At 28.0% G+C, this 8,828-nt stretch overlaps 2 protein-coding genes across 3 annotated transcripts; one reads left to right on the forward strand and one right to left on the reverse strand.

The window, feature by feature from the left end:
- The first annotated feature begins 346 nt into the window (after positions 1–346).
- LOC149060298 (mRNA (2'-O-methyladenosine-N(6)-)-methyltransferase-like) lies at positions 347–6,126 on the forward strand. Of its 2 annotated transcripts, XM_089216292.1 has the most exons (13): positions 347–627; positions 817–929; positions 1,859–2,070; positions 2,132–2,284; positions 2,348–2,478; positions 2,867–3,021; positions 3,093–3,324; positions 4,050–4,170; positions 4,238–4,379; positions 4,722–4,897; positions 4,988–5,247; positions 5,551–5,814; positions 5,884–6,126. In XM_089216292.1, exons 2-13 carry the CDS (start codon positions 893–895, stop codon positions 6,092–6,094), a joined length of 2,094 nt encoding a protein of 697 aa, XP_089072418.1. In that variant the 5' UTR covers positions 347–627; positions 817–892; the 3' UTR covers positions 6,095–6,126. The 2 variants fall into 2 exon arrangements, with proteins under 2 accessions (XP_089072418.1, XP_089072417.1); XM_089216291.1 differs by having other exon boundaries at positions 347–929.
- Positions 6,127–6,307: 181 nt separating this feature from the next.
- Positions 6,308–8,523, reverse strand: LOC149060299 (uncharacterized). Its single transcript, XM_089228651.1, has 6 exons — positions 8,018–8,523; positions 7,717–7,887; positions 7,554–7,603; positions 7,111–7,371; positions 6,591–6,750; positions 6,308–6,417 (listed from the first exon to the last, which is right to left on the reverse strand). Exons 1-6 carry the CDS (start codon positions 8,469–8,471, stop codon positions 6,308–6,310), a joined length of 1,206 nt encoding a protein of 401 aa, XP_089084777.1. The 5' UTR covers positions 8,472–8,523.
- Positions 8,524–8,828: the final 305 nt, after the last annotated feature.

The following is an 8,828-nucleotide window of genomic DNA, read 5'->3' on the forward strand; positions in this document are numbered from 1 at the left end:
TATTGATATATTTTATTAGATTAGATGGACACAGTCATACTTTATGTGATTTGCATACTATATAGTATATACTAATTAAAAAGAACAAATATAAATAAAAACAAATAAACTTTTTTTAAACTGGGATAAGTTGATATTATTTTCTATATTGAGTGCTTCCGGACGGTATTTCGAACACCACACGTTGGCGGCGCTCACCCAGAAAATCTGCTGCGGCGTGTAGTTCTGGAGTGGGCCAGGCAGCCGTGGTTCTTCACCATGTCGTCTGGTCCACAAGAATACGATGCCATAGTCACCGCCGCTGGTGGTCCTCCTATGTATGCTGTCCCTCTCGCCACGGAAGTCTGGTCTTTAAATTTATTTTCCGTTCATTGTCTGCTCCTTAATCCTCGACCTTTCCCCCTCCTACACGAAGCATTCCTCAGTTTGTGTTCAATGCGCAGTCATCCCTTGTGTTGAGAGTGGTTGTCATTCCTTCTTCACAATTCCATAGTGTTCGTTCGCTTCCAGTCGATCAGATTTTCAATTTGTGGACTTACCCCAAACTATATTATTGAATTCCCATGAATTTGTCAATTGCGTGCCCGCGTCACTGTATTGTAGATTTCATTATCGTTAACTTTTAAGGTAATTGGTTGCATTATACAATCATCGGTACTTAGAAAAGAATATATTATTTTACTTCAGCTCTTTTCAATGTATTCTATATTGTGTGCTTGAAATCATTAAAAACTATTGCTCTATTGTGATCTACATAAGTACTTGTGTAGTTGATTATATATATATTTTTTAATATGTTTACTTTTTTTCTCATAGGTTTTTTGTGCCAACCTACCATTGAACACCAAAATAATGTTTTGTATGAACCTTCAGTGAAATAACTAAAAAAATCATGGAGCTTCAAAATTGTTTGCCGTCTATGAAAAATGGTATGTCAAAATATTTTGTATTTTATATTATGTATTATGTAATTTAGGAAACTTAAGTCAGTTCTCACCGACATATGAAATCAAAATATAACAATTCTTTGTATTATATTGAATGTATAGTGTTATTCGTTAAATATTTTTAACAGTAAAATAAATTGTCATTAAATTGGCAATATTATGTAGGTAGGAACAATATATAAATATAAATATATAGGTTGGTACCTATTATAATTTAATGTTGAAATCTCATAATCTCATTCATAAAAAAAAAATATATATAAATATCTTATTACAAATATTTAAAAATTACAGCAATTAAATGGATTCGATTGACACATTTTGTATTAAAAATGTTTATACTACCTATTTATTAAAAATTTAATGATGTCGCTAAAGTTAAGTTGTTTTTAATATTTAAGTTATTAAATTATTAGGTATTTATTTTGGTAACTTAAATAATTATAATTTTTTGTTTGGATGAGAAAATGTTTTATTTTATTTAAAAAAATGTTTTGCATTAAAATTGATGTAAACCTCGATGTAAACACATAAGCAGCTGAACATGGTAAAACTATGTTAAATTGTTGACTTGTATAGTTAGCTCGCCTTATGGCAAGTATCTTTTTAAGTTTTAAACAATCTAATAATTTTTTTCATTACTTAATTAATAAAAATGTTGATATACCTAACCGTGCTTTATAAAAAATTCACATCAATATAATTTACAAGATTATTTTTAAATTTTTTGAAAATAAATACAATTTGAAATTTCTTGTTTCATTTTGTTATTTATTAAATGTTAAAATTAATTTGAATTATTTTTTCACCAAGTGTCAAAACATCTAACATTATTATTACTACAATTTGGTAATTTTGTTTTGTTTGATATTTTGACTTATGTACTACCTTATATTGTATACCTATTCTAGATTACATAATTAATGAAATGAATGACCAACAAGAAATGATGAACAATGTACAAGGATGGAACACAATGCCATCGCATGATATTATGATACCAGTTCCGATAAAAATGCAACCACCACTCGGTATTTTAGACCAAAATAATATCCAAATGAATAATATTAATAATTCTTGTCCTCATCCAAGCGTCATACATACAAGTTCACAGACACCACATGTAAGTAACTTCTAGCCATCTAACATCTGTTCTTTATTTAACCATATTACTTTCTTTTTAGGGCTTGCCAATAAATACATATATTGAACCTGAATTACCGATAGAACTGTTGCAACAAGGATGGAAAAAGTTTTGGAGTAAACGCGAAAACCGTCCTTATTTTTGGAATAAGCTGACTGGTGAATCTCTTTGGGAGTTCCCACATTTGAGACAGGTGTGTATGAACTTAGCTATAAGTCATATTGTATTAGATTATAATATATGATCAAATTTATAGGTTGACGTTACATCAGACCCTCTGGGAATAACAAGTGATGGTCCACATAATGGGACAAATCCAATGTTAATGAAAAAAAGACCGGCTGAAGAAATAGTCTTAGGCCCTGCAATAAAAAAAATGATACTCACGTAAGTTTTTGATATTTTAATAGGATGTTTACTAAAATTGTATTCCAGGCTATTCTTAAATATCAAAGTTGTTTCATAGAATTTAACATTGTGTTTATAATATCCACATATATATATATATTTAAACATATTTTGTTAGATGTAAAATATTGTTATTCACCGATCATTAATATTATTGTACAAAAACATAAGTATTTATCGTGATGGAAATGTTTTCTTAAATCTAAAATAATCTATAATCATTAGGTATAATTTATTTATTTTATTTGAAATATTGTTGTGACATTTACTATTGGATTAATTTTTAGCACCACAACAATTAAAATATTTATTATTCTTTTTTAATTGCTATAAACAAAATTATTATTTAAATTAATTTTTTTTGTAGTTGTCCGTGGGAACTTGAAATACCTACAAATGTTGTTATATTTGAGCGATCGCCGTCCACAATGTCTCAGCCACATCCAGATATCGAGTTTTATCGTGGAAATTTGGTAGCAAAATTAAGACAATGTTACCAAGAACTATGTCAGTCTCGAGAGAGTAAGTATTCCAGTATAATTATTGTATAACTTAAAAATTACATTGTATTCATAAATCTTTTTCATAACTAGACATCAATGCACCAAAAGAATCCTTCAATCGTTGGCTTATTGAAAGAAAAGTAGTTGATACAGGAACTGATCCATTATTACCCTCTCAATGCTACCCGGAAGTGTCTTTAAGAATGTATAACGAAATAATGAATGATATACCATTAAGATTGTCAAAGCCTAAGTATACTGCAGATGCTCGGAAACAACTATCTATATACGCTGAGGCAGCAAAACATCTCATTGAGTCTAGGTATATTATTTAATTTAATAAATTGTTCCATATAAAAAAAGATTAGAAAAAAATATTAAGTTTTATAGTTGTGATATCATAATTTATTGTATTCTTTTAAGTAAACCAAAAATTAGGTGCTCAATACCTTTATTACTATTTTGGATTTTATTGTATTTGGTATATAAAAACATTTATTAGTTAACTAAGTTTTTTTATAGCATTTGCTATTTTTACAGTATTTAATTTTATGTTGACCATCCAAATAAATCTGCAATATTAGGATTGTTTAATAATGACATCTTGTAAAGTATTCTGGATAAGATTTAATTTCATGGTTAAATATCCATGTCATATCCCGAGTCTGACAAACAAAATAAGAATCGGGGAAGTCATGACAAAAGCATTACTATTTTAGTGCTCACTTTCTTCTGTTTTAAATATTCTTAATTTTTTCATGAGTTATATAACTGTAAAAGTAGCCAAATATTTTCTTAACAAATGTATGCAATATCAGTTACTTTAAATAATGTTTTGAACTACTTCAATAAAATTAAGTATCAGGAATGTTTGATGTTGATTGTCTTGCTATGCTTTTTGAATATTCTTTGTAATTTATGTTTAAATTTTTTAATATTAACTATTTTTTAAAGACCATATTAATTTTGTCTAATTTTCATTTAAGGATTAATGTAGTCTATTATATAATTCTCCATTATTAATTTATTAATTTGTGTGTTGCGTAGAAACACACTGCAAGAGAGTAGAAAGGTTGTAAAATGGAACACTGAAGATACATTGCAGTGGTTGAGGAAGACAGTTGGTGCTACGTATGTTGATTTCCAAGAGCGATTAAACCATCTTAAGGTAAGAAGTACAGAAAAATAATTTAAAAAACAATATTTTTTATGACATTTTTTAATATATATTACAGTTGCAATGTCAACCGCATATAGCTCAAACCGTTAAAGAATCTGTAGAAGGCATCTGCTCAAAGGTATACCGTTTATCTGTTGAATATGCTCGCAAAGTCAAAGAAAAAAATAGTGAGCTTTTGATTGCACAAGGAATTACAGGTTTGTAAATTATTATTTTTGGACTATTTTTCTTGATTAACATCTCCATTATTATACTTGATTTTGGTAGCATTTTGGTTCTAGGCATTATATACATATAAGCATACATTAAATTGATTAAAGTTATTATTATTTGTGTGATAAATTATTATTATAATGTATGTCAACAAAACAACTGATAATGTTAACAAGTATATTTAACTAGAAATCATGATTACCTAATAATATAGTTTTTAAAAAATTAATACATTAATTGTATGAATGACTGTCTTATCACATTAAATAATAAATTATATGTATATATATATATTTATATATTAATACATTACAATATGTGCTTAGAAATGGCACCAGCTCTTGCAGTGTTAACTTTACACAAAGTTTGGTGTTATCCTGTTCAATTTGTTACACCGGCTCCTCGTCTCCCGCCTGTAGAGTACATGGCTGACAAAGAACAGACTTATGTCCGGTTTAATGGAGAGAGGTTACTCATCAATACTGTGTACCTTCAAAAGTTGGTAAGTGATTTTATGACTGATTATTAACTATGTAACTACTGTAGTAGTTAGATATTAATCATTAAATAAATCTTTGATTATTATTTATAGGAACAATTGTACCGCTACAGCTGTTATGAAGACAAAAAAATGGAAAACTTCATGGCTAGAGTTTGGTGTTTGTTGAAAAGGTACAATGTCTTCTGCTCTAACAGTCCTGATACACAAGTTTCAGTGCCAGTGCCTATCCTAGAATCTCTGCACAGGAATTTTGGTGTGACATTTGAATGTTTTGCATCACCTCTAAATTGCTATTTCCGGCAGTATTGTTCAGCGTTTCCAGACACCGATGCATATTTTGGATCCCGAGGGTTTGTTTGCTTCTCATAGTATTTGTTTTTTTTCAATATTAGGTTAAACTAATATTATGAAATTGTGTATAATAGTATATCATGTCTGTACAAACCACAATTATCATATTTTATTACTAGAGAGTATTTTTATTAAGTACTATAATATAGTAACAAACTTTTAGATTATAATTCTATAGGTGAAATTAATATTTTTATTATGATTTATGGATATTATGCAATAAAATATATTATTTTTGTGCATGATAATAAAATTAATTTAAATAATAATCATTAATAAATAACTTAATTTTTTATGTTCAGTTCAATTTTGGATTTAAATGCTGTTAGCGGATCATTTGTGGTGAACCCTCCTATACATTGTGATGATCTAATTGAAGCATCTCTAAATCATATTGACCGGTTGTTATCTGAATCAAGCGAACCTCTATCTTTCATCATATTTTTAGTTGATGGTGATACAACATTTGTCCAAAAATTAAACTCTAGTCAATTCAAACGACGCCAGGTGGTTATCCCTGCATTTGAACATTATTACAGACATGGTTTTCAATACAGTGTACCAAAGTATGAATTCAAAATTGCACAAAACGCATTAAAAACTTATTTATTTAATAACTGTTGTTGGATTTTTAGGACAGATGTAAACATTCGTTCTCCTACAAGCACGTTAGTTGTCTGGCTTCAAAACAATGCCGGATACCAGCGTTGGAGCCCCAGCGAAGACAGGGTTGAAGCTTTGTTGGAAGCGTTCCGTCCAGGACGAGAACGTGATCGTGACCGCCAGGAACTCCTTTCAACAACACCAAATCCTCTATTAGGCCCACCGCCACTTCGTATTATATAAAATAAAACAAAAAGTCACTCGTTTGTTGAAAAATTAATAAAAATGCATGTATCATTATAATAACATATAATAAAAATAAATATAATATAATGTAAAATGTATCATATTAATAATATAATATAATTGAAAAAAAGTCAGTCCTTTGTTTAAAAAATAATGAAAAGTCATGTGACATTAACATAAAATAATATTTGTTATTATGTAGGTAAGTAATTAATTAGTTGTAGGATTTTTCATTCTTTCCTTAGCTTTAGCTAGCCAAGTACCATCAACACATTCTATATGTTTGTCTGTTTCCTCTTTATATTTAATTTTTACAGCACCTTTCAGCAAAAAAAGTATTTTTTTAATAACTTTGTATCATTATTTACAACCATGCATGTACAATATGAACAACATGGTATAACAACAAGATCTACTTTAGCAGAACAGTTTTCAAAGATAAAACAACAAAATGACTCTATTTATATTAAAAATATTAAAAAAGCACTATTACTTCTTACTAAATCAGCCAGGGCTGTTGTTGCAAAACTTAATTTTTTTTGCCTTCCAAACCAGCTGAATTGCTCAGCGACTTGATTAGTTAAAATTGTTTTAAGCATCCGTCTTAGAAGTTCACAAAATGATGATCCACCAATAAGAGACAGATTTTTTACCTAAACAAAAATTAATAGTATTATTAGATAAATTTAACTAAAAAATATAATATTTAAAGCAAGCACAATTATAAACACGACCATACCATCAATTATGTCCTAATTAAGTAGTGAAAATATGCATATCAATAAGCTCAGAAATAGTAATGAGAGTTTTTGACTTCTCATAACCGTAATTTGGAAATTGTTAGTTAGAAGTTTGTTAAATATGAATTTATGATTATTAATTTCTTTATATTTGAATCAAAAAATTATTAACAATAAGGGGAAAAATGTGGAAATGTTATATCACCAACGAATTTATAATCTATTACATTTTTAACAATTATGATTATAACATCACATAAATTTAAAACTCACCAGTGCGTCATAAACATCAACTTTGGATAATTTTATTTGCTTCAATTCATCGTCTAATTCGTTAAAATGTTCCAAACAAGTGATTGGAAACTGTCTATATATGATTTCTTCTTCTTTTGTTTTTTCCTTATGAATAATATCAACATTACCAATTGCATTGGTACTATTGACTATTGTTTGAATATTATCCAAATATCGTAATTGCTCTTTTTGATGAATTCCCATAGTTATTAATAATCTAGAAGTGTCTGACTGCCATTTCTCAACAACTAAAATTGCATAAATAGTTTTATGAACATAAAGAAACTCAAATAAAAAGTAATAATAAATATCCAATGAATGTGCAACAAATTAATACTTTTTTTGTTATAGAAACTTGGTATAAAATATGTGGAATAATAAATAGATCTCTTTTTTAATCAATTTTTATTATATTTACTTACTTGTATGTAGTTTTGTAGTTTAGTTTGATCATTACGGAGATCTTCAAATTCTGCAAAAACAATATAACATAATATTAGTTTTTTTAGTTCTAAATTAAAACAAATCAAGTTGATCACCCACAACATTTTATTATTTTACTAATTAAATAAAAATATTTATTACTTGTATCAATATACTTTTGTAGTTCTTCCATCGTGTCAATTGTACAGCTTGAATTATTAGCTAACACTTCAGGAATAACAACTGTTGGGCTCATAAAAAAGTCATTTGATGTTACATCTTCAGGTACAAGCAAAATATCATCCTCATTGGTACTATTATTCATAAAATTTTCTAAAATAATATAACAAATTGAAAAATAATAATAACTATTATATAAACTATATAACAATAGGTACTTCATAACATAAAAAAAAAATATATATTAACATTATAGGTAATATATTTATATGATAAATCTTACCAAATGTTGGTGGGGATGGTATCAACTTTGTTCGTTTATTAGGAGTACTGTATTCTTCATCAGACATTGTATCATCATATTTTTTATTCTTTTTTTTAATTCGTTTAATAGAATTATTTGTGGCAGATTCAGCTTCGGAAAGTTCTGATTCATATTGTGCTCTACAAGCTTTTTTCATGGCTGTTGGGTAGTCAAATATTTTTGATTTTGACAATAATTTGCAGTTATAAAGTTTCCATGACTTGGATGGCACCTCATTTAGACGTATTGCTTCAGCTACTACAGTATCTTTATATGGAGGCCAATAGCAATGATTTAGGTCCTTGAACCATTTGACAGGCACAGCCTCGACAGAATTTTCTTCTAGGAACTTGACTATGTACCAAGCAGTATTGTTCCCAATTTCCAGCTCCATTGTTAACAAAATTACAACTATTGACAAGCATATTTGCATTAGATTTAATAAACACTGTAAAACTAAAGACCTAATAACTTTTAATATCTGATCTGCAGTTAATACAGTTTTAATATTCATATTATTTAAATAATTACATATAATATACACATTAAACACAATATATAATATATATTGTAATACTATGCTATATTTTAGCATAATATCTATTATATCTAGTCATGAAGAGTGTAACAAAGGAAATACAACAAATCCATGACCAAATGGTAATCTGACCAATTTTGTTGATATATTATCATTGATAATTTATCAATATTCCAATAGCCATACTCTGCACACAAATTAGAAACAAAATGAACTCCAATTAAGGAAGAACGGTCCGGTTTGTTATAAAAA

Source organism: Diuraphis noxia, unplaced genomic scaffold (assembly GCF_037042655.1).
Source record: "Diuraphis noxia isolate RWA-SAM2 unplaced genomic scaffold, SU_Dnox_SAM2 contig0001, whole genome shotgun sequence".
NCBI classification, from domain to species: Eukaryota; Metazoa; Arthropoda; class Insecta; order Hemiptera; family Aphididae; genus Diuraphis; species Diuraphis noxia.

Coding starts and splice junctions, on each gene's coding strand:
- LOC149060298 (XM_089216291.1), top strand. CDS start 893: ATGGAGCTTCAAAATTGTTTGCCGTCTATGAAAAATG. Junction 2,479..2,866: donor ATAAAAAAAATGATACTCAC/GTAAGTTTTTGA, acceptor TTTTTTTTGTAG/TTGTCCGTGGGAACTTGAAA. Junction 3,022..3,092: donor ACTATGTCAGTCTCGAGAGA/GTAAGTATTCCA, acceptor TTTCATAACTAG/ACATCAATGCACCAAAAGAA.
- LOC149060299 (XM_089228651.1), bottom strand. CDS start 8,471: ATGCAAATATGCTTGTCAATAGTTGTAATTTTGTTAACAATGGAGCTG. Junction 7,888..8,017: donor ACCATCCCCACCAACATTTG/GTAAGATTTATC, acceptor ATATTATTTTAG/AAAATTTTATGAATAATAGT. Junction 6,418..6,590: donor CCTGGCTGATTTAGTAAGAA/GTAATAGTGCTT, acceptor TTTTGCTGAAAG/GTGCTGTAAAAATTAAATAT.